Source organism: Agelaius phoeniceus, chromosome 7 (assembly GCF_051311805.1).
Source record: "Agelaius phoeniceus isolate bAgePho1 chromosome 7, bAgePho1.hap1, whole genome shotgun sequence".
NCBI classification, from domain to species: domain Eukaryota; kingdom Metazoa; phylum Chordata; class Aves; order Passeriformes; family Icteridae; genus Agelaius; species Agelaius phoeniceus.
The window spans coordinates 48,715,246-48,740,934 of record NC_135271.1 but is presented as its reverse complement, the minus strand read 5'-3'; the positions used below and the strand labels follow the sequence as shown (position 1 = coordinate 48,740,934).

The following is a 25,689-nucleotide window of genomic DNA, read 5'->3' as shown; positions in this document are numbered from 1 at the left end:
CATGGGGCCTCAGCTCTGCTTTGCTCTTCACTATTGAACAAAAACTCTTCAGCAACAGCAGGGGGCAAATCCTTCCCTGCACTGCTGGAGCCTCCCAGTGTTTTAAAAAGGTGAAGCCCTCAGACACCAATTGGGACTTCACTGCAAAGTAACTCCAGGACCTCTTCTTCCATCAAAAAACAAAAAATCCCTCACTTTCTAGTACTGAAGAAGGAGCAGTCTAAGATGAGAAATGTTTACAGCCCATTTAACTCCTGCTGGAATTATGAAACCCCTCCCAAACCCCAGTGTGATGGACACAACACGGCGTGGACAGAACACGAGATTCAAAGTCGGCTGGGTCACACTTACAGAATGTTTCTGCCAACACTCCCTTAGGACAGGCCTCTTCTTTTTGTGCACCACAACTTCCTGCATGTCCTCCAGGGAGGGGTGCTGGCCAATCTCCTCCTCGAAAGGCAGCATGTACTCATCCACGGGGCCTGCAGAGGGAAACACCAGTTAAACAGGAAAGGGAAAAGGGCAAGTGCAGCCATGGTATTTTCTGAAAAATCCCTTTGCCAGGATTTTTCTCCTGAGAAGCTGAGAGGCCTCAGAGGAAAAGTAAAACAATAATTTTCTGCTGCTGTGGAATGCAACAGGTGCATCTTTGATTGGTCCATGTTGGTTGTTTCTAATTAATGGCCAATCGCAGTCAGCTGGCTCGGACTCTCAGAGTTGTGAGCTTTTGTTATCATTCCATTGTTCTTCTATTCTTAGCTGGCCTTCTGATGAAAGGATTCTTTCAGTATAGTTTTAATATATCATTTTAATATAATATATATCATGAAATAATCAATCAGCCTTTTGAACCACGGATCAGATTCTCGTCTCTTCCCTCCTGCTGGGACCCCTGTGACAGCCCCAGAGGGAAGGGAAGATGGCCATGTTGGCAATGCAGGCCATAACCAAAGCCAGAGTGGTGAGTGTTGGCAGGGGCTCCCAGCCAGCCCGGGGGCTGCAGCAGGCAGGGCAGGGCAGGGCAGGGCAGGGCAGGGCAGGGCTCACTCACCGTCGGCGGCCGTGCAGCGCGAGGCCAGCTCCCAGAGCACCAGCCCCATGGCGTACATGTCGATCCTCAGGAACGCGTCCCTCTGGAAGTTGATAGCACCTTCGAGCACCTCGGGAGCCATGTACCTGCGGGTGCCCACCTGCAGGGGCACAGAACACCCAAGGTTGTGCCCACGGTCATCCCCAGCACAGGTGCCACCCTGGCTGCTGCCACACGAAACCCTGCTTTGGCCCAGCTTAAACGCGGCTCTGGTTGTTGCTGCCTGAGGATGGAACAACCTCAGGGTGGAACAACAATTTCCACCTGCTCTGGGGAGCCCTGACCCCAGGGAGCACTGCCTTTGCCTTTGACCCCCAGGGAGCACTGCCTTTGCCTTTGACCCCAGGGAGCACTGCCTTTGACCCCCAGGGCAGCACTGCCTTTGACCCCCAGGGCAGCACTGCCTTTGCCTTTGACCCCCAGGGCAGCACTGCCTTTGCCTTTGACCCCCAGGGAGCACTGCCTTTGACCCCCAGGGCAGCACTGCCTTTGCCTTTGACCCCCAGGGCAGCACTGCCTTTGCCTTTGACCCCCAGGGAGCACTGCCTTTGACCCCCAGGGCAGCACTGCCTTTGCCTTTGACCCCCAGGGCAGCACTGCCTTTGCCTTTGACCCCCAGGGAGCACTGCCTTTGACCCCCAGGGAGCACTGCCTTTGACCCCCAGGGCAGCACTGCCTTTGACCCCCAGGGCAGCACTGCCTTTGCCTTTGACCCCCAGGGCAGCACTGCCTTTGACCCCCAGGGCAGCACTGCCTTTGGCCCTCATTCATGGAGAAAGTTTCCTGGACTTAAAGATAGACTGGAATCCACAAAAGTGTGGAATAGATTATAGAGAGCAGTGCAGGTGTGTCACTAGGTGAGAAATTGAGGTTTTGGGATTTTTGGTGTGTTGTGGATGGAAGCAAGATGGAGGGCACAGGGTGTCATCCTGGGTTTCTTCTTTGTGCTTCTTCATCCTTCTTCTCCATGGGTTTGGGTGGCATTTTGTAATTGGGCAGAAAAGTCCCCTTTGCAGCTCTGTGGGATCAGTTATTGAGTTAAAAGGCAAAATAATCTGGGTGTCAGTTCTTAATTGAATAATTTAGTCTATAAAGACCTTGGAACAATAGATTCTTGGCCATTTTGTGCCTTCTAATGAAAAGCTGCTGAACTCACAGTAGTGAGGCTGTTTTACTGAGTCTGAACATGAAACTACCATCTCAAGTGCCTTCAGTCCAGACCCAGGGAAACCCACAACTAGAATCCCCCACATTAGGACTAAATCTTGGAAGTTGCATCCCTTCGTTTCTGAATAATAAGTAAATAATTAATAAAATATCACAAAAGTTCTTGTCTAAATTGTCCTGTCAGGATAAAAGTGGGGATAGGCCATGCAAAGAGCCTGAGGGGAGATTCCCATTCACATCCAGGTAACAGCTGGATCATTCCTGGAAATAACTCAGGATTTACCTGTCCATGGGTGTCTCCTGCAGACTTTCCAGCCTCAAACTTTAAAGCTAGACCGAAATCAGCAATACAAGCCGTGAGGTTGTTTTTCAGCAGCACGTTCTTGCTTTTGATGTCCCTTGCAAGTTCAAGAAAACACAAATTAGAGATCTAGAACACTTAAGACAGAAAAAACAAAGGAAAAAGGAACAGCAAAAAACAAGAGAATAATAAAAAAATAGATAAGTTAAACAACAAAATAATAATCATAAAACCTCAGAGTGCCCTTGCAGACCTTTATGGGAATAAATGAGACAGTAATTGGAACTGTAATTTTGTGCTTGATGTTAAAATAAATACAGATGTATGATGGATATAGGGATGTATATGGAGATCTGGATATGGATGATGCAGGTTGAATCCAGAGATGGAACGAGAATGTTGCAATCCAAGTGTGCAGCGACTGCAACTTTGTTTAAATAACAGGGGGAAAATGTGCTTGGAGGGGAGATGCAGGAATTCCTGCAGGAGCAAGAGGTGGTGCTGGGCTGCCTGCAGGCCTGCCCTGTGTCCTGCATTCCCAGGGCAGTACCTGTGGGAGATGGCTGGCTTGTGGCCGTCCTTGAGCCCCGGGATGTCCTCGTGCAGGTAGGCCAGGCCCCGCGCCATGGTCTGGGCGATGTGGCACAGCTCGTTCCACGACACCACGTTTGCCTTCAGGAAATCTGTCAGGGACCCCTGCAGGAAAACAGGCACACACCCAGCTCAGCTCACTCCTCCAGGAAAACCTGCAATTCCTGCAATTCACATCCATAGGACCTTTGACTGTCCTTCCTTATGGACCAACAGCAGGTTCAGAGTGAAATACTCTGAATAAACTGAGATGAAATCATTCAACACCACAGTTTCAGAGTGAAACACGCTGAACAAATCCAAAGAGATATTCAGAGTGAAACACGCTCTGAACAATCCAAAGAGATCAAAATTATTCAACAGAAAACTGAATGTATTCTTAATTAATTGTATTTGTGTTTCTTCCTTTTGCTGTCACAATAGAATTGATCTGTATCGCTTCATCTTCATTCTTATCAACCAACAAGGGAACCAAAAATAACCCCCCAAAAAATCTCTGCAAGATGGGAGGTTATGTATTTTAGGCAGGTTTAGAGTGGGGATGCTAAAATAGACATATTCTAAAAAGCCAAAAAAAGGCAGAATCAATTTTTGTTTGTCTCCTAAAACAACTCCTCTGTCAGTAAAACCCGATGCCAACTTTCTCAGCTGCCTGAAAACCAACTGCAAGGAATTCACGAAATCCAGCGAGAAGCCAGCAGCAAAGCGAAAGCTGCTCCCAGTTTCCTTGCTGTACCCAGGTGTGTGAGCCTGTGTGGGGCTGCTGTCCCTGGCCAGGCCAGCCCCACCTTCTCGTGGAAGGCAGTGATGAGCCACAGGTCCACGTCGATGCTGGAGCCGCGCTTCTCGGCGCCGATGAACTGCAGGATGTTGTCGTGCTTCATCCCGGGCAGGCTGTAGATCTCGTACTCGTTCTGCCACGACTGCTTGTCCTGCAGGCACAGCAGCACAGGCACAGTTACCCACCAAACAATGGCACCTCAGGGCTGGCCCTCAGGGGAGGTTGCTCCCTCTCGGGGCTTTGGCTGCTCAGAGTGCCCCTGAGATGTGTCAGAAATTCTCTTTTCCCAGCCTGGTGCTCAAAGAAGGAGTCAGAGCTCCTCAGTTCTCGGTCTCAAGGTTGTTATTGTCCCTTATCTATAAAATTCTTTCTCTGACATGCCCAGGTCTGCTCAGCAGGACAGACAGAGGCACTCTGCCCACCCTGGGGCTGTGTTATCATTTTATACTAAAAACTACCTGTACAATATTTACAATGACTTCCCAATACCCATCACCTGTGTTAGACACTGAGCTTCTACTCTAAACCAATCCAAAAGTGCCACCATCACAGCAGGAGATGGAGGCCAAGAAGAAGAAGGAGAAAGGCTGGACATGCCCAGATTCCTCCATCTTGCCCCCGGAACCCCCATTCTAAAAACCCCAAAAATCTATTTTTTCACCCCGTGATAAATTCATTATCATTCTACTTAAACTGTCCTGGCTTGCAGATCCTCATACAAGGTTGGTGATTTGCTCCATGGGTCATAACCAAACCCACAGGTGTGTTGGGCTCTGTGCCAGGGTCTCTGAGCCCCCTGGCAGGGTCCTGGCAGTCCAGGATGAGGGATGTCCTGAATTCTGACAGCTACCAGAGTTTGGGAATGCTCTGTCAGAAAACCCATGGAGTTTCTTGTGAAATAACGAGAGCCTGCAGCGCTGATTCTGCAAGGCAGCCCCTGGATCAGTGTGAGGAACAAATCCCTGCACCTCCAGCAGCAGGGGGTGCTTTAATCAGTGCAAAACCCATCCCAGTATCAGCATCCAGCACCACTCTGTGCTCTCCAAATTCTTCAATCCATTTAATGCGAGCCACGGCTTTGCGAGGGCACTTGCTGGGCAATGAGTGTTGTGGCACTTAATTGAGGCCTGGTTAATTGGAACAATCACTCCAGGGTCTGCATTTCAGGGCATTCCTTCTAAGCACAATTTAATTTGATTATTAACTGCCCAAGAGGTGGGTTAGAGCTGCTTAAAACTACGGATGCTGAATATTTTTATGATTAGAAACCCACATTTCACAGGCTTCATGCTTCAGTAATGTGTTTACTGCAGTAAAACACTTATTTTAAAGCACTAAATTCTTCCTGTATCTCTTACACCTCAAGGCCATTTCCACTTGGATTTACACAATTATTGGGCCAAAAAAAGCTGCTTTAATGTGAGGAAAAGCCAGGAGCCCAAGAGTTCTGCTCACCTGGATGGGGAATATTTTGACTGCAACGTATTCATTGAGCAGCTGAGCTTTCCACACACACCCAAATCTCCCCCTGGCCTTGATCTCCAGGAGCTGCAGCGGCTTCAGACCCATCAGGGGAGATGGTGGGGGAGGCCCAGGATCCTGCAATCAGGAGAGACCATTAATTAACGCTGCTTTAATTAATGACATTCATTCACATCATCCCTGAGGGCACTACAGATAGAGGATTGCAGATGGGGAGAGCCTGGGATCCCCCGGCCAAACCCCACAGCAAATCCCAAACACCCAGGGACAAAGCCCAGCCCTGCTGCACGGGGTGGGAATGGGATTGTGAGACAGGCCCAGCAGGGATGGGACACACCTGGGTAACAGCTGGGACAGCACAGCAGGAACCAGGGAATCACTGAGCAGCAGGGAAGGACAGCAGAAATCAGGGAATTATGCAATCAGGTGGGAAAGCACAGCAGAAATTAAGGAATAATATGATTACTTGGGATAGCACAGCAGAATTTAGGGAATTGTGGAATCAGGTGGCAAAGCACAGGAGAAATTGAGGAATAATGTGACCAGGTGGGAAAGCAAGGCAGAAATTGAGGAATAATGGAATCAGGGGGAAAGCACAGCAGAAATTAGGGAATAATGTGACCAGGTGAGGAAGCAAGGCAGAAATTAAGGATGAGTCTGATCAGGTGGGAAGAAAGCTCAGCAAAAACTAAGGAATATTGTAACCAGGTGGGAAAGCACAGCAGAAATTATGGAATAGGTGGTAAAGTAAGGCAGAAATCAATGAATAATGGAACCAAGAGGGGAAGCGCAGCAGAAATTAGGGAATTATGGAATCAGGTGGGAAAGCACAGCAGAAATTAGGGAATAATGTGATTACTTAGGATAGCACAGCAGAAATTAGGGAATCATGGAATCAGGTGGGAAAGCACAGCAGAAATGAGGGAACAATGTGATTACTTGGGATAGCATAGCAGAAATTAGGGAGTTATGGAATCAGGTGTAAGAGACAGCAGAAATTAAGGAATAATGTGACCAGGTGGGAAAGCAAGGCAGAAATTAGGGAATAATGTGACCAGGTGAGGAAGCAAGGCAGAAATTAAGGATGAGTCTAATCAGGTGGGAAGAAAGCTCAGCAAAAATTAAGGAACATTGTAACCAGGTGGGAAAGCACAGCAGAAATTAAGGACCAAAGATAATCAAGCTTTACTTGTTATATTTTTAAGAGCTGGAATTGCAATGAGCCCCTTGGATGCATTGGAGGTTTCTGTGTTTATCTGGAGTGTGGGGCCTCTGAACCCTGCAGATCCACACCTGGGTCAGCCCCTCCTGCCCCATTTCCCTGCTCCCAGCTTTGCCAGGGAGCTCCTGAATTCCCAGGGCCCAGAAATGAGCTGGAATGCCATTGCAGAGGTGATCTGGGCCTGCCCTGCAGGGTTTGTCCAGCTGGAGGTGAGACAGAGCTCCCACAGGGACTCCATGGACCCACAACCCCACATCCCCATTCCCATATCCCACACTACAGCCTGGGACCATTTCCTTCCTAGGAAAGGGCAGGAACAGTTTATTGCACGCCCTGGATTTTCTGCTTTGCTGTATCACATCATCTGAACAGAACAAGCAGATTCTCAATTTTATTGCCAAAGCTCTGCTTCCTTCTGGCCTGGCCCTTTCCCTCCAGGTGGGATTAGCTTCTCCCTCTACAAAAACCCCAGCAACCAACACTAAAGTTTTCAAAAACCCTCCAAAACGCCCCCTTTTCCTCTGTTTTCCCCAAAGTGAAAAGCAGTTTTCAAGAGAATGAAAACCACCAGAGGAGCTGCTTCTACAGGAGAGAGGAGAGTGCTCATTAAAGAGTTAAATGTTTGAGCACTTCCATCAAAACCATGAAATCCTGTGCAGGTTGAAGACATTTTGTGACCAACTGTGGGGTTAAGAACCCTTTGCTATGGGGAGAATGGAGACAAGTGCTGAGAGTGCAAGTCCTGAGTAGTTTCAGTGCAGGAATCAACATCCCCTCTCTGCTTGCTTATACAACAACAAATCAATTAAAAAGAACAAGCTCCAGAGAAAGATTCAGAGCAGAGTAACCTCTCTGCACAAATTAATAACTAGACAAAGAAAAAATAGCATTTGAAATTCAAATTAGAGACACACTGCAGCTCTGTCCCCAAAAAGGAGGAAATCCTTTTGTCAGTGTGACAGCGACAGGCGCTTGGAGTTGTGACATCAACATTTGCAGCACAGAAAACCAAGTTTGAGAGCAAAGATTTCCCTCCCCTGGTGCCTTTCATTCCGTGCCAGAGCCCTCTTGGAATATTCCAGGCACCAGGGAAAGCAGTGCCCTCAATTTGTAAAATACAAACTGTACTCAATAAATATTTGTAAATCCAGTTTGTTGCTGTTAGAAGAGGAAGTGGGAACAAGATGCTGGAATTTATCCCCCAAAGGCAGCCCTGATTTAATGAACTGTTCAAGCTCTGAACCTCCTGCCTTGTCTGAAGCAGAGAAATTGGTGGGAAATAATCCCAAATCCCCCTTTGCTCTGGTGGCTTGGATCCCCTTCCTTCCCACGGCCTCCTCCCAGTAAACTGCTGGGATTTGGAAGCACCTGGTGCCTGAATTCTTCCCCAGCCACCAGGAAAACCAAACACCTCCAAGATTTGCTGAACCCAGTTCCAGCATCTCTGCCAAGAGCTGCAAGTGAAAGTGGCAGGCAAACCTGATGCTTTCCTAACTCCCCATTAGCCCACAACACTTCCCATACACCAAATTCCCCAATTTCTAGAAATCCCTGGCTCTCCTCACCACATTCCCAGCACCTGCCACAGCCTTTCCATGTGGGAAGCAGAATTCCTGGAAAGAAAAGTTTTCCTTTTTTTTCTTCCCTCTGATTTTTTCTAAGCACCTTGTTGGAATCTAACTCCAGACTCTGCAGCTCCAGGGACTGATTTTACACAGAAACCCTCCCTGACAATATTTCCAACTCGCTCTGCTCCAAGGAAAATTGTTTAATGTTCCAGAAATGTTCCCCATTATCCCTGTGAGGTTTTGGGGCTGATCTCTGTGGTGCCAAGGCCACAATGCCAGCAAGGGTGGATAAACTGGGCTCTTCAATTTCCCAGCTGTCCAAAACCCCAGGGCCCAATTCCCTTTTCCTGCCCTTCCCCTTGGACTGAGTCATAGGGGAAATATTCCTTAAGGAAAGGGGACTTCCAGGAATGGGGTTCCTCAAGTGTCCCCAGAAATGGCTCTGGAGATCAGAGAGCTGCTCAGCCCTTGTGGAACCCAAACCCAGGGACAGCAGCTCCTTGGAGGCAGCACCTGCATCCCTGGCTGGGATAAGGAGGCCAAACATGGACAGAGATCCAAGGAACTCTGGGAACTCTTTGCAGAGGCACAGGCAGGAAAATATTCAAATATTTACCTTTATAATACATTGGAACCATTAGATTTTCTTCTAAACTGCATTTCCAAGGCATTTATTAGAGGAATTGATAGGACAGGAATTGAACATTTTTATTACACCTCAAACCTCCATGTATTCAATATTCCATTGAAAAGCTGAGCGGGAATGACCCAATTTGTGAATTAAGGGAGCCCAGTGACTTGGAACAAATATAAATATAAATATATCCTGGGAAACATGGGGAAAAATGAAGAGACTGAGTGGTGAAGGAGTATTTTTCTTTTTCTCCAGATGATCCATTTTTGGGAATTCCTGCACCACACAAAATCCCAGACCAGCACGTGGAGAGCCCAGAGCTGCAATGGATTTGTCCCACGGGGGAGATGGGAAGGGAGAGCCAAGGGCAGGGCACAGGTGGGTGGGATGTGGCCTTTGCTTCCAGGGAACCCCTGTGCTGGGCTGATGTTCCAGGATCCATCCCAGACTGCACATCCTGACCCCACCACTCAGGAACTCCAGGGAATTTTGGGAGATCCACAAACCACAGGCTAAAACTGCATTTTTGAACCACACATGCTGACAGATGGCTTGTCCAAAATACTGAGAAATCACAATTCAGAGCAAACAACATCTCCCACATCCCCAGAAAGCCCCAGAGCCAGGAACAAACATCCTCTTACCTCAATCATTATATGAAAGGCGTGCTTGCAGAGAGGGAAAAAACACAGGCAAGAGAAATTACTATTTACACCAGAATGGGATGCAAAAACAGCTTAGAGGAGACAAAGTCAATTATTTGTGAGTTAATGACAGGAATATTCACGGGGACAGCAAAACTTTCCCACAGCAGAAACACATCATTTAAAACAACAAAGAAATCCAGTGTTGTTAGTAAAGGAAAATGAGAAAAACAGGATTATTTTATAGAAAATGAACGAAATTATTTTCCAATTACATAGAGAAGCGTCCACTGCAGGTGTAGAGAGCCGTGTTACAGCAAGAGCACAAAGACACGTGGAACTTCCCAAGGTGAAATTCCAGAGCCCGGGATGAGAACCCGCACTGCTCCCTGCAGCGCTCCCGCTGCCCGCCAGGGGGCAGCGCCGCACCAGGGAAATCCCGGGTGGGATCCTGGCCACGGAACCGCCAAAGGCCCGGCTGGAACCGAACCTGAGCAATGAACGGCACCGGGCCTGAGCAATGCACGGAACCGGGCCTGAGCAATCTATGGGACTGGGCCTGAGCAATGCACGGAACCGAACCTGATCAATCAATGGGACCGGGCCTGATCAATGAACGGCACCGGGACTGAGCAATGAACAGAACCGAACCTGATCAATCAATGGGACCAGGCCTGATCAATGAACGGAACTGAACATGATCAAGCAATGGGACCAGGCCTGATCAATGAACAGAACCGGGCCTGATCAATCAACGGGACCGGGCCTGATCAATGAACGGCACCGGGACTGAGCAATGAACGGAACTGAACCTGATCAATCAATGGGACCGGGCCCAAACAATGAAAGGAACTGGACCTGATCAATCAATGGGACCGGGCCCAAACAATGAACGGAACTGGACCTGATCAATCAATGGGACTGGGCCTGAATGATGAATGGAACCGAACCTGATCAATCAATGGGACTGGGCCTGAATGATGAATGGAACCGAACCTGATCAATGCACGGCACCGGGCCTGACCAATGCACGGCACCTTGGATCTGACCAATGCACGGCACCGGGCCTGATCAATGCACAGCACCTTGGATCTGACCAATGCACAGAACTCAGCCTGATCAATCAATGGGACCGGGCCTGATCAATGCACGGCACCTTGGATCTGATCAATGCACAGAACTCGGCCTGATCAATGCACGGCACCAGGCCTGATCAGTGAACGGCACCAGGCCTGATCAATAAACGGTACCTCAGACCTGGGCTCCAGCACCAAACCTGATCAATATATCCCCAGAGAGGGGAACTCCAACACTCTGCACCCAGCAGATACTGAGAGGGATAAATCCCAATATTGAAGATTCATTCCTTCAAACAATCCCGTGAGGAGTTTACAGAGAGTGGAACGAGATCCAGGATAAAGCCACATCCCAGGATTGCAGTGACCCCATTTGTGCTGCTTTCATCCCTTTTCCTGAACAGCCTCAGTGGAGATGCCTTTGTTCCTCCTCCTGCACTCTGGACTGCAGGCCCTGGCACAGCATTCCCAGAGAAGCTGGGGCTGCCCCTGGATCCCTGGCAGTGTCCCAGTCCAGCTTGGATGAGCTTTGGAGCAGCCTGGCGTGGTGAAAATTGTTCCTGGGGCGGTGGAAGTGTCCCTGCCCATGGATGGGATGAGTTTTGAGTTTCCACCCAACCCAGACTATTCCAGAATTCTGTGGCTCTTTCACCTGAGCCATCTCCTTTGTCCTTTATAATGGGATGTTGGAAGAGAGGGAATTCAAGCCCCTGTCTCCAGCTGCCATTCCCTTCTCCCCCTGTGCCTTCGCACCCTCAGGATGCTCTGGAGCCAACAGGAGCCTTTCCCTTGGCCTGGACAGTGCTGAGCACACACTTCCCTTTCTCCAGATAATTCATACCAGATTAATACCAATAATTAATCCAGGAGGATTCATTCCATAAAGCTGTGACAGAACTCAGAGCACTGGGATCCACCAGGATCTCCTCCACCATCATCAGGGCAGCTCCAGAGCAGAGCAAAACCCACCCCAAGGGGCTGAAAGTCTTTTCTTTTCCCAGGCCTATTCATTATTAAAGTTCTCCAGCTCTGGAGAATTATGGAAATTCCTCAGCAATAAGCAGAAATATGTATGAATTCAACCTTTGTGCTCTGACCATAATGAGAAACTGCAAAAATGAAGCTCTGAGGAATGAGCCCTGTCCCAAAGCTCTCACTCCTCCCCCGAGGGATCAGCTTCCCCCAAACTCTGACAAATTCCACACACATGGAAACTTCCCAGGGCTGTATTTATGCTCATTAACACCTCTGGATTATAAAGCAGTGTCCTCCCCTGCAGCCCACAGAGCATCACCTCGGGCTCCCAGCAGAAATCCAGGAGGCAGCAGTTAAAGGGTGTCAGGCTCCAAGAGAAATGCAAAGCTGAGATTTATGTCAGGAATTACCTCAGATAAACAAAAGCTGGGAGCAGTTAACCCCCCTCAGAACCCCTGTCACCCACACAAATGTACATGAACACACTCACTGCTGTTTATGCTGCCTGAAAACCAACTCTAATGGGTCTATTACAATATTTGGAAGCAATTAGAACAATAAAACCCTAAGCAGTGTGGGTTTTTCCCAAAATTTGGGCTACCCACAACCATTTTCTGATCTGTAAAAGCTGCACTTGGCTTTTGGGTGTTTTCATACAAATTCTTCCCTCTATTATAGATTCTAACTTGTAGCAGCCCATGGATTCTATTAAGAAAAAGAAAGGATCCAGTTTCAAGCTCCTCACCCACTGCACATTCACATTCAGGGGTCCTGATTTGCAGTAACTTTCCAATCTCTTTTCCCATTTTCTATAAGCACCTGGCTTCTCCCTGTGTATTTTTCAAGCAGCCATTAATCTTCCCAGGTTTGGATTCAATCCTTGAAAAAAAAACCCACCTCTCCCTTGCATTTTTCCAGTGTTGAGATGTTTCTACTAAAATATCTGTAACAACAAGAACAGATATTCTACTAAAATATCTGTAACAACAAACATGGCTTTTGGAAGACCAAAATGGGGAAAACCTGAACAGCTGATTTAGTTCTTCGTTCTTCAGCAGGAAACTGGGATTTTTCCCAGGTGGAAAGACCTTCCCATAAATTTCAAGTGCCTCAGGTAGATTTAGGAATTCCTGTGGTCAGAAATTCAAACCCTGATGCATCTTTGACCCCAGAGAGCTCAACCATTTCAGAAGAAATCCCCCAAACAGGTCACCAAGACATGGAGTGAATCCTTTTCTCAAGCCTCTCACCACCATGATCACTTGAAAACCAGCCCAAAAAGGCAGCAGTGATGCAGTGAAGCCCTGCCAGGCTGGGAGGGGAACGATTCCCTGCTCAGTGGCGCTGCTGGCAGCGCTGTGGGAGGGTGACAGTGGCACCCATCAGTGCCAGGGTGGCAAAAGCCCCCTGGACCCTGCACTGACAGCGCTGGCACCAGCTCAAGGCTGGCCAGGAGCCAGGGGCACAGAGAGCAGCTCCCTGCCAGCCTCACCCCAGATTTATTGGGAATGTTTGGGGGGAAAGCTGGATCACACCTAACTCCATCCCCCAGGGAAAGGGAACCAGGTCCCAGCAGCTCCTTCTGCAGAAAAATGCAAATATTGAAAAGAGCAATCTGATTCTTTGGGTGAATTTTATCAGCTGATGGATTTATTATGTTTGCTAAAGCAAATAGAAATAAGGAGACAGAACAGTTCCTAAGTGTTTTCCATACACACAGATGCATTCAGCAAACATGGATTTGTTAATAACTCACTGCAGAGCACAGAAAGTGACAGATTTGATGGAATTTGACAGCTTTCACTGGATACTTCCCCACACAGCAGTGAGGCACAGTGAGCAGCACAAACAAGCCAAGACTAATTGTCCTTTATGTCTCTTTACAGGTTCAAACATTTCTTACATTGTATTTCTTGCTTTTTTTTTCCCTTTTTAAATATTCCAAACTATTTCTTTCCCTTTGCTCTCTAATCTTTTACTTTTTTTTCCTTTTCAAATATTCCAAACTATTTCTTTCCCTTTGCTCTCTAATCTTTTACTTATCACCAAATTCTTTCACCATTTCTCATTCTTCTTTTTTATCTTTTGCTTATTTTTCTTCATTTTTATCTTTTGCTTACTCCTCATCCACCCATTCATTTTTTCCTGGAAGTTTGGTACCAGCTCAGTATTCCCACTGTTTCTGGGAATAAAGCAAGGGAAAAGGGATAACTTTTCTCTGGATCTCACATGGAGCAATCTCTTTTTCCTACTGTACATCTGACCTGTCCATTCTACCACTGCTACATAAAGAATGAAACCAAATCCATTTGCCTACAAACTCCACTCATGCCCCAATTATTAAATATACTATTAACAGATTAATTGCACAAATATTTCAGAGTTTATTCGTGGTTATGAAGTTCCCAACAGTTTCCCTCCCTTCCTGCTTCCCCTGTCTCCTGTTCCAACCAGCTGTAATTAAATTTCAAGTGGGAACCACTGCTCTGCTGCATAAGGGAGAGTGTTTACACATTGGATTTACATAATAATTCTGGGTAGTTTTTCAGGCACAAGTGGCTTTTCCTGACTTTCCACATGAGCCTTAATGCCTGCTCACCACAAGATAGGAAAATGTTGTTGCCCCACAAGCACCAAGGTACATTTATCCCAAAGATATGATCTGAGCATAAACACAACAGCTGATTATCCTATTTATTAAAAATTTAGGTGTCAATCCTGCCCCAAACACAATCCATGCAAGGAAAAAACTGCAGCAGAAGAAGGGAGAATCAGAATTCAAGTTCTTGATACCTCACACATATTTAACATTCTCTTGCTGTTCCATGGCTTTATCCATGAGTTAATTTCTTCAGGAAGTCAATCCCACACTGGAATGATCCCCACAATTAGCAGTTCTGAATTTGATCTCCCAGCAAAGACCACTGGGTTGATGTAAAGTCCCAAATCCATAAAATGGGAGCTGGATGAACTAATTATGCTGACAGATTGCAGGGAGTCTGAGGAGCTGCAATCCTCTCTGCAAGGACAGCAAACAGACTTTTTTCCTCTAAATTATGTTCTTTTCATTTGGCAACAACATATGGCCACTGCCTCTCCCCAAATTCCTCTTATCTATTACTGAGAAACTGAAACCAAAACACTTGAGCTATCAACCCCAGGCAATGCTGCTTCCTGCAGCACCCTCCTGTCAAGCAGCAGCACTGGAAATATCCCAGGAGCTGGAGCACACAGAGATCAATCCTTGGCAACCCTACCCAAAATAACAGGAGTTTTCATTTTCATCATAAAGAACATCACTGTAGGACAGGTCGTGTATTCTGGTCACTGCACTGAGTTGGAAGCTCAAATTAATTCTACTGCAAAAATCCAAATAATTTCTCTCTTCATTTCCACAACCTCATTGTCTCCATCTTTTCTGCTTTGGTCTCTAGAATTTCCTGCTTTAACTCTTTCCATAAAAGCCTCCTAATCTCAGTTGGATCTCCAGACTGAAGGAAGCGGAGTTCCAGCTCCAGGATCAGCTGGAGCCTCCCAACAGCAGGAATTCCACACACAGGAGCCCCAGAAGGTTTGTCTGGGCTCACAATGGCCAGGTTACAATCAGGTGTGGAGCCCACAACCTCATCCTTTTGAAATGAAACACAAACACCCCTAAAACTGAAACGTTTCAAGACAAAACAGAAAACACATAAACAAGAGGAAAAAGATGATAAGAACCACAATGCACGAGCTGAGCTATGAAGATTTTCCTAACATTCACTGCATCCCAGTTCTAGTTTTCCTTAAACACAGCTCATTCTCTCTTAGCTGCTATTCTCTGAACCCCTGAAATGGCCAAGATGAACTGGCAACTCTTTTTTTGTTTCCAGCTAAGCATTACAGCTCAGCCCTCACCATGCCTTCACTGTGTATTCAGTTTTTCTCCTCCCAAACAAAGAGGTGCATAAAAACATGAGGTAGTTGCTCATCTGTTCATCAAAGAATAATTAATAAGGCTGTTTAAGTAAAGCTTAATTCTCTGCTTTAGGGGAGAGCAAGCGTTAGGACCTGGAAACCAGGAGGGGAACAGAGAGACCAGCCATGAGACAGATCCCCTTCAGGCATGGTTTGGCCCTTAAAAAACCCCAAATCCTGCAGCAGGGGCTCACCTGGGTGGGAACAAGCACGGGAGGATAGGCCAGCTTGTGATGTCTGTACATCCAGAAGGAGAAGAGCACAATCACTGCAATCCCCATGATAGGCACCAAGGAGTAGAGCAAGGTGTTGAACAGAGGTGGCTTCGGTGTAACAGGATTGGAAGTTGCTGAAGGGGGAAGAAAAAAGACACAGCTTTTAAGGAACAAAACCAGGCAGTGTTTGAAATGTGCAGCAGCCTGATTTTCTAACAGCTGCTGCCATCATCACAGCAGGCTCCCAGTACCTGATTAGCCAGCACAAACTAACACCTGGTTAAAAGGCAGCACTCTGGAAAGCAGGGGAATAGCTCAGATCCCAGTGGAATTCTGGGCCTCCAGCAGCTTACAGGGGGTGGCTGAACTCCCAGGGGACTGCAAGAATTCATCACCTACTGAACTAAAACCAATCAATAGAGAGATTTGGCAACAAGCTCCAGCACTCCTGTGCCTGGCTGCAAGGAGGAGCTCTCCAGGTGAGGACATTTCCACATGACCTCAGAAAAGGCTCGGCAGGAGCAGGAGCTGCTTCCAAGGCAGCCACAGCCCCCTGGGGCAAGAGAGGGCTCAGGAGAGGGAGGAATGTCAATTCCTGCCTCAGCAGCATCGCTGACAAAAATGACAACAGTATCTCCTGGGTCAACAAAGGCTATTTTAATCTTGCAGAAAATGTTCTTTCATTTCATAAACAACTTCCTCTGGCTATTTGATACATGAGACATTTGCTGGTTTCAGCTCAGTTATTAACATCCCTTGGTTTTCCAGCAGATTCCTGACTGGAAGAAGATGGGCAAGAAAAAATCCAATCACCTTATAGCTGTTGTTTTTTAAAATAATTATTTGTTAAGTCTGGCTAATTTGATTGTCTTTCAGAACCACAGAATATGCTGAGTAGAAGAACCCACAAGGATCCTGTGATCTGGGAGAAAGTTCTTTTCCCCTTTTTAGAGGTTACTGTGTCCATTTACAGAGAAGAAAGAAAAGGAACCTTTTCTGTTCCTTTTCTTCTTTTTTTTGAAGAAAAGGAGCATCCCCAGGCTGGCACAGGAATACAGGTGTGACTGTGTTCACAGGGTGAGGGAAGAGATGAGAATGCTGACTCTATGTTTAGAAGGCTTGATTTATTATTTTATGATATATATATATATATATATATATATATTACATTATAACTGTACTAAAAAGAAGGGAAAGGTTTCTTCTGAAGCTAGCTAAGCTAAGAATAGAATAAGAAGTATGAAAACAAAAGGCAGCTCTCTTGGACTCTGTCTGAGATAGCTCTGCCTTGATTGGCTATTAATTATAAACATTCAGGATGGCTTAATCAAAAATCTACCTGTTGCATTCCACAGCAGCAGGTAACCATTGTTTACATTCTGTCTCTGAGGCTTCAGCTCCTCAGAAGGGAAAATCTTCAAGGAAAGATTTTTAGTGAAAAAGATGTCTACAACACACAGGGATAAGAAAGCTTTTGGCCCAAAAATTTACACCCTTAAAGGAGCTTAACCATGTAATTAAGGTAAGATTTGACAGTAACTTCTACATCTTAAACCAGGCCATTATTTCAGATTATCCTTCCTTCCCACCCTTGGAAAGAGCTGAAGTGCCTTTTATTGATTTTATTGGAATAAATGAAGTGGCACTGCACAGAGCTCTCCCAGCAGCCTGTGGCAGGAAAGGCAGCACTTTTGGGCAAGGGTGAGCTGCAGAAGAAGCAGGATGTGGAGCGCTGCTGTCAGGAGGAACTTACGCTGCGTGACCTCCATCTCCGGGAAGTAGAAGAAGCGCTCGTTGCACATGTTGCCCTCACAGCAACAGAAAAACACCTCAGGGCTGTCCTTCTTCTCTATGCAATCATTCCTGCAGGAGAGAAGGGGGAAAAGTTCAGTCATCTCCAGCTGGGTTGTCTTTGTTCAGGAGAAAATATTGTGCCTGTCTTTTAAATTTCCAGGGTGAACTTTGTTAAATCGACCGTGACCAAAATAACAGCTAAACCTAATGAGATAAATTAAAACTTTGATATTTTATATTGCAATGAAATTTTATTAAAGCAGAAACACATTTTTGTCATTTTTAAGACAAAGTCAAAGAAAACCACTAGCAGGACAAAGTTAAAGAAAACCACCACCATCACCACCAGACTGAGGAGCAGTTCACAAGCTAGATTTAAACAGGACAAGCAAGTGATCAAACAAGGCTGGAGGTGAGAAGGAAGATTTCTAAATTTTATTGTATTTGTAGAAAGAAATGATAAAATTTCCACAATCTCCTCTGCCTACATTATGCTCAGGGACAGAGCTTGTTTTATTCCCTGAATTAACTGCAGGAATGGCTTTTTCATTAATATTCTGCTAACAAATAAACTGAAACTATTCCCATCAGGAGAGAAAAAGCAGCAACCAGGAGAACTGGAAAAGGCTGAAGAAATACTGCAGGATTTTAAACACAGCTGAAGATTGTCAGGGAGGTTTTGGGCTCATCTTCAAAACTTGGGGTTATTCCCTGGAGCCAGCTCTGGCTGTCACCCTGCCCTGTGACTTCCAGGGAACATTTTCTCTTTGATGTCCTGAATCTGCTGCTGTTTGGAGTCACCCCCACAAGTCCCAGAGCACCCCACGCTCCAGAGATAAGATTTGGGCAGCTCTGGACAAACACAGCACTGCCTCTGATTAGCACAAGTCACTTAATGAGGACTTACTCAGTTTCCAGCTCCTTCCTCACTGTCCTTCCTGCATTTCCTTTCTTCTTCCAATTTCTTTTCTTTGCTCAAGGGAGAATTTAATCTCATGATTTTAGGATTTTTTTTTTTTTAGATTGTGGGACTGAGCTTTAAACTTGTCATTAAAGCAAAAAACAGCCTGGGCTGGGGGACAACTTGATTTGGGAGAAAGGAATGCAAGGCTTTCTTCTAAAAATCCAACTTTAAAGAAATACAAATTCTGTAAAAATTACTGAAATAATTCCTCAATACTTTTTAATGATGATCCTCTGTGGATCTATTTCTTAATTCTCTGCCTTCCCAAATAATAAATGTTTTGGGCCAATAAAACCCAGTAGAGTATTTAAAAAGCTGCAACACCATTGCTTAAGAGAGTCATGACCTTTATTCAGTCAGCATCTAACAAACCCCAAGTCCTGCTGTTACTGCTTGTGGGTTCTTTCTGGACCATCTGTTATCAACAAAATAACTGGAAATTTAGAATATTCTTAGAGCTGCCATTGAGCTTATTAATAAACTGCCAAAATACTTCCATGATCTGGTAAATTGCAGACACAAAGTGCTGACTTTCCAACTCTAAAGGCTTTGGAAATATCAACGAGAGAATTTTGCATCCTGGCTGCAATAATTATATTTGCACTGTTTGGCAATAACAAGGCACTACAGAATCCATTATTAATGGACTAAAAAAGAATAAATGAAATACCTGGGCTCATTCAGGAAGGTGAAACATGTTATTCTGCAAACAAGACAATGTACTCACATGGAGTCTGGTCCCTATCTGAAACTAAGATAATTATTCTCAGACTCACTGGTTGTGGAGGAGATGACGTAGGAATTATGGAGAGGCAAAAGAGTTTACAGTGACAAATCAATTGCAAAAATTCCTAGGAAAACTCACCTGTCATAACAATTGATGTCATCCAGCCAGCAGCCTTGCTTCACGATTTCAATTGATCCAGAAATATTCTTCCATGTGGCAAAGCAGTGTCTCCTTTTATCTTTATCACCATAGCAGGGCTCGATCCCGCTGCGGTTGGTTTTGTCCTTCTCCCAGTTAGCGTTGTAGTAGATGCACTCCTGTGTTTCTGATCTGCCCAGGATGGCACCTGGAGGGATGGGAAGCACAATTCAATGGAATTCTGCAGGATCAGGCCGATGAAGAAATGCAGGTTGTACAAAAATATCATTTCCTGCACGTACCAATGTGCCCTCTCTCCCCCCTTTTTAATAAAGAGAGAAAACACGGAAAGTTCAGCAGCATTCCAAGTGTTGAAACATAAAACAAAGATCTTCTGTGAAGTCAAACAGTGACTTGCATAACTTAGCAAGATTTGCAGAAATGAAGAACAAGTCATGGCAATACTTCTCCATGAATAGCAATAGCAGAGAAAATTTAGAATGCTGAGCAGGGAAGATTTAATTAAAATATTCGCCAAACCAGGAGCTTTAGCCAGGAAAATTCACCAAAAGGCATTTGTGCTTCTTATCTTGTTACAGGAGCCAAAAGAGCAGGGAGTTCATCTCAGAAAGCCCCAAAAAGCCAAGAAGTGTTATGGGGCAGGTGTTACAGAATCCCAGAACACTGTGGGTTGGAAAGGACCTTAGAGAGCATTTAGGGACCATCTAGGAACTTCCTGGGATTTGGGTGGAGATCCCTCCAGAGTTAATGGGATGCAAAGCACCAGCCTGGCTCCTGCCAAGGTGAAGGGCTGTTGGGAAGCAAGACTGTTAACAGAAGACAGGGAGGGAGTGAGAACTGCCTTTTACTTCTGTTTTTCTCTTGTCAGACACTGACCAGAGCGTGCCATTCATCTCCATGGGAGCTCCACCATTTAACATGGGTTAAAGCCATGGGAAAATGGAGATGGAGGAGCTGGAGAACCAGAGCATCCACTGAGGAAGGCTCAGGAGGATGCCAAAGCACTTTGCCTGTATTTATCCATACAGTCAGAATTTTTAAGACATTACATTGCCCAGCACACTGAAGACCAGACTGGAAGAGAAAAGGTTTCCCACAGCAGTTTTTGACGTGTTTATTTGCATCACTCACTACCTCCTTTACCCACAATAAATGTGACCCAGCAGCCATTCCTGAGGAGAATGAGGATTATTCCCACCTGAGCACAGGAAGGCAGAGCTGAGCCCAGCACTGCCCGTCCTGAGCATCCCACCTTGCTCTGCCTGTGTTCCCAAAATAGGCAGGAGCTGGAGGATCAATGGGAGAGGGGCAGGAGCCAGCTGGGAACGCTGCGAGGGGCAGCCTGGGAACCATTAAATTCCTTGTGCTGCCACGGCCTGACCTTTACAGCTCTCAGCTATGGCAAGAAACAGATGAGGCAACAGATTGAACAATTTGGTTCTGTCAGTGCAATAAAGCAGAAGTCCTGGATTTCTCTCACACGTGCCATTGCTTTTCTCCTGCTGCCAAGCCCAGCTTTGAAGGACCACAGACAAGCTGAAATTTATAAAATTCAACAACTGCAGTAAAACTAACTTTGCATAAATATTCTCTTTGTTCCTGTCTTCTTTCTAGTCAGGTTTTCTTATCCATCTATTTTTTAATCCATTAATGCTCCAATCAGTGACTGGCAGCAGTCACTGGTGGTTTAATGACCTTGGATCTGGCTGGGGCCTCTCACCTGAGCAGGCACCTGCAATGGCTCTGGCCAGACTAAGCCAGGCTTGAGCAGAGCAGGACAATCCTGGATTAATCCTTCAAAGCAGAAAAGCAGGAACGTGGTGGAAGCAAGGTAAGAGGAGAAGGGGAACCACACAAAGAAGGCAGCCCTGAGCCCATCTGCTTCCAAGCAGCTCTGCCACCCCCTCCACAGGGATGGAGCTCCCAGGGGACAAGGGCAGCTGGCATTTACAGTAAAGTGAATTTATTAGGCAGAGCAGGTCTCTAATGGAACTGCTGTGTCCATTCTGAGTGCACAGGGAATTGCCAGGTCCTCAGAAACCAATTCCTGAATCTCAAAAAGCAAAGTGGTGCTGCTGAAAGAAGCCAAACTCCAGCAGTGTCCTGTGGCTGGAACAGGAGGTCTGAAAGCTTGGGGTAAACACACTGGGAAAGCAAAGGGCATTAAGTACAGAACTGAGTTTACTTTGGGCACATTAAGCCAGATCCCACTGGATATCTGAGTATTCCCATCCCAGTGCTGCCATCCCTCACACTCCTGTCCATCCACCACAGCTGCTCTCGGGGAACAAAACCAACATTTGAACTTGTGAACCACTCCTAATACAGGAAACAGCAGACCTGGGAGCAATTCCATCAGACAGTTCAAGAGCAGCCTGGAAAACCTCACCCCAGGAGGAGCTGGAAGCACTGGCTGCCATTTCTCAAACAGAGAGACTGAGTGACTGAAAAAAATCGACCAGTTTTTTAATTAATTAAAAAGGGGCAAACAGTGCACAGCTCCCAAGGACTAACATGGCCTTAATTCAGGAAGGATCCCTGGGCAAAGGTGCTGGATGGAACAGGAATTGTCTCTTGCAGGTATCATTAAAAACAAAGACAGAAACTGCTGGGAGTTCATCATCCAGCTTCATCCACTAAACCTAACATTGAGCAACACAAGCCCATGGTCTGTGCTGCAGGAATGGTTTCCTGATACTTTATCTGAGATGTGATAATGATCCTGTCCCTCCCTTTCCAGGGAAGACTTCAACACTTCCCACGTCCTACCCTCACTCCAAACCCTGCTTTTGCTGCGTGATTAGTTGGTGACACCACGGAAAGACACAAAGGGCAAAGGAACTGAATCTGTGATCTCTCACTGCTTTATGAAATGTAACAACATTTTCAAGCTGAAGTCATGAAAATTGATGAAAAGCCTGCAAAGATTAGTTTAATGGTGCCAAGGACACTTTTTTTTTTTTTTGCTATTCCCTAGAGAATTTACAATATATAAAAGAACTGAAGGGTGAGGTTCAGTCTGGCAGACACCTCTGCCTGTAACAAAAGGTTACTTAAATTGTGTTATATTTGAGATGAATTTGAACTCTTTAAGTACTGAAATACAAGGAATGGAGCAGTTGATTAGAATAAACCAGCAGAGCACCACAGGGACTGAGTAACTTATAGATAGAATGGCCCATTCACCAAAATACCAGAATTGTAACACGCTGTTCCAGAGGAGCAGAAAAGAACAGAAAATGAAGCATAAATAGAATTAACACCTTACACAAAAAACCTTCAGCTGCTGCACAGGTACCTTTTCTCAAGTACTTGCCCATGTGTGTTATTCTATTTGTTTCCACAGTGATCTCAAACACTTCCTAGCCCTACAAATATATCTAAGAACAGACTACAAATATAGACTAAAAAAGCCCAGCTTTGATGTTCCTGCGAGCAGGAAGCAGGGCTTTATCATTCTCTATTTTTTCTGATAACACCCAGGGGAATGTTTCTCAAAGGAAGAAGAAAGAAGTTATTTCCAACCTAATAAAGCAAACCGAGTTCCAAGAGAAAGGATTCTGTCCTCCTTTTACATGCCACGATGTCCCCAAACTGATTTTGTTGATTTTTAGACTAATATTAGTGCTATTATCACTGTTCTCAATGCTCCCAGGTCAAACCAGGACTGTACTTCAGATGAGCTGAGCCAAAGTACATTCATTAAATCCAAACACAGCAGCAATTAGCTCAGGCAAGGCAAGAACTGCAGCAAAGATAAACAAGGCAGTGAAGTACCAAATCACCTGCACTGCTGCCACCCTGCCCCGTAAATATTCAAAATTTAAAGATTAACCTGATGGTCCAGAAAGCTGCTTTCTTCTTCTAAAATAGTCATAAAAATAAATGAGTTTGCAACTTGAACAGGGGTAAACTTGGTAAGCTTTAGTGTAGTTTTGTACAGCAAGAGCTGCATTTTTCTCCAGGATTGGAGTGGGGGGAGCAACAGGAAATCTGTATTTGCTAAGATATCTCATCATATACTTGGAAAATATTTCAATTTTTTTGCAGTTCACACCTTTTCAAAATGGAAAATTTGTAAGGACGAGCCTGCCATGGAAGTATGAAATTCTGTAGCTGAGATAACACTTCTGAAAAAGAAGGAGAGAAGAATAAAGTGCTGGAAAACTGAAGGATGATCAAGCCAAAGGCTCTACAGCAGAGTGGAAACTATGGAGGATGATGTCACCTAAAACAGGGAATAGAACTGAGAGTGAAGAGGGGGAAGGTGAGAGGAATAATATCTGTATTGTTAAAAAACCCCCTTGCAGCCCCTGGTTTGCTTGGTGGACAGTAACAAAAAAAAACAACCTTTTTTTTTTACTCTGAGTCTTCAGGACTTACAGTATGGAAAATAAATCAGCTGCTCTAACCACTAGATGATGTTATTTTACATATATAGATATATCTTGGGTTTATTTGCATGGTGCTCTGGCTGAAGGAAAAAAAAAAAAAAAAGCTGGGATTATTTTTCCAATGTGTTCCCCTCAGTCCCTCCCAGCAGTTTGTGCCACTGATAGAAGAAATTAATAATGCTGTAATGGGATTTTGCAGAGAACTTCCATTTTCTGCCTTCTACTTCCAAATATCTTCTTTAAGCCTGGATTTCAGGAAGTGGGAAAACCCCAGATCTCTGGTGGCCGAGTTTTCCAGAATGCCTTCAGAGCAAAGCACGTGGCAGAAAATGGAGAAAAAGGCTCAGTGGCCATCTCTGTTCTTTAGGTAGAAATTAAAGTGCCACCAAGAGCTGTCAGCCCTGAGATAAAGATTGTCATCCTCTGGGGATCTCCAGAGCCTTGGAGTTAAGTGTTATTTTTCACACTCCCTGACTTCAAGGGAACACAGTAAAACACAGGCTGATGTTTTCAAGTTCAAACATGCCACTGCTGTCACCGCGAGGTGTGAGCAGCACACAGCACAAACACCTCCCAGCCACTGCCTGCTGAGCTCTCTAGGGGGGAAAAGCTCCCAAGATCCCAGAAATGTTGGGTTGGAGGCACAGCCTTGGGGCTGCACTCATCTCAGGTGCTGGTGGCTTTCAGTCACTGCTGGTCCAATGTCCCCTTCCTAGCATGAACACCAGATGGTTAAAATGTTCCAATATCACTAACACAGGGCTCAAAACTGAAAAGTTGAAATTCTACAAGATTCAGATGCTGGAAAAAATAGAATAGGGCCAACCAGTAACCAAGAAATTGGTTGGCTCTTGATAGAATGGCACTGAGTTTTATATCTCTTGTGTCTCACTCTTCATCTGATAATAGAAGAAAATCTTTTAAAATGCCTCTCAGCTGCCCCAGCTCTAAAAACCTAAGAACACTCAAACAACAGGTGCTGGGTAGAAATACTCAGCTCCCAATTTGGATTATCCTCCTCTCCCCAGTGCAAAACCCCAAACACAAAAAATAATAATAAGGAGAAAACTTGATTCATTTGACAATAAAACTTGGACCCTGATTATCCAGGAGGGTTCACCTCCTCTTGCCTCTGGATGAAGCTGAGGGAAGGAGCCAGGGATTCTCTCCCAGTGCACACAGGAGTGACACCATTCCCACCCAGAGTCCTGGAATGCTGTTATTAAACTCAAAAAGAGGCCCTTCAGCACTACAGGCACCAATTAAGCAGCTAAATAAACCACCTAAGGACACACAGACTGGATCAGGAATGATGAATCCTTCTCAGGGGTGAGTCTCATGCTGCTGGTGGCAAGCAGCAGCATTTCTATTTTGGGAGCTGCCAGGGAGTTTCCCAGGAATGATCTCAGATACCTGTCAGAGCTGTTCTCTGATCTGAGAATCCCCAACCAGCACAATCCTGCAGCTCATCAGATATGGGAGCTCCTCTCAGGAACATCCAGCTGTGAATCCCAAAGGACTTTGGATCAAAATGATCCTGTTTGGGCTTGATGTTTGTGGAGGTTCTTCTCTGAGCTACAAAACTTCCTGAGAACTTGTGAGCTATGAAACGTTTAGAATTTTCTCCAAGGGAGGGTTAAAATTCCTGCAGCCTCATGGAGATGGGAAGTTTGAACATAATAATCACTTCATTAAAAAGCATTGGGAAAGCTTCATTTTAGCTGTCAATTTTAGCTGTCTTCAAATTTCACTCCGTGGTTAGGCAGCAAGAGAGGATCAAGAAATGACATTTTCTCCAGCCCTCCTCCTGTACTGTTTGTGTCACACCCCTTCCAGGGGCTGTTCAGCAGGATCACTGTCAGTATTTCACCTGCATTTAGAAAGACAAAGAAGGAGTCTCCTCTCCATAGATTCCCTCCTGACCCCTCAAAGACACACCCAGGAGAGT

General features: G+C 45.6%; 1 protein-coding gene across 2 annotated transcripts in view; it reads right to left on the bottom strand.

Annotated features, from left to right (window-relative positions):
- Positions 1–25,689, bottom strand: part of ACVR2A (activin A receptor type 2A) — a 54,758-nt gene that overhangs the window by 3,350 nt on the left and 25,719 nt on the right. Inside the window, exons 2-11 of one of the 2 annotated variants that reach the window (XM_077181773.1) lie at positions 19,327–19,534; positions 17,457–17,566; positions 15,683–15,837; positions 9,481–9,504; positions 5,386–5,529; positions 3,938–4,081; positions 3,109–3,254; positions 2,541–2,655; positions 1,052–1,190; positions 352–482 (exon numbers count right to left, since the gene is read on the bottom strand). In XM_077181773.1, coding sequence (XP_077037888.1) covers positions 352–482; positions 1,052–1,190; positions 2,541–2,655; positions 3,109–3,254; positions 3,938–4,081; positions 5,386–5,529; positions 9,481–9,504; positions 15,683–15,837; positions 17,457–17,566; positions 19,327–19,534 — 1,316 coding nt within the window. The remainder of the gene's footprint in view (positions 1–351; positions 483–1,051; positions 1,191–2,540; positions 2,656–3,108; positions 3,255–3,937; positions 4,082–5,385; positions 5,530–9,480; positions 9,505–15,682; positions 15,838–17,456; positions 17,567–19,326; positions 19,535–25,689) is intronic. The other variant, XM_054636848.2, reaches the window with a different exon arrangement.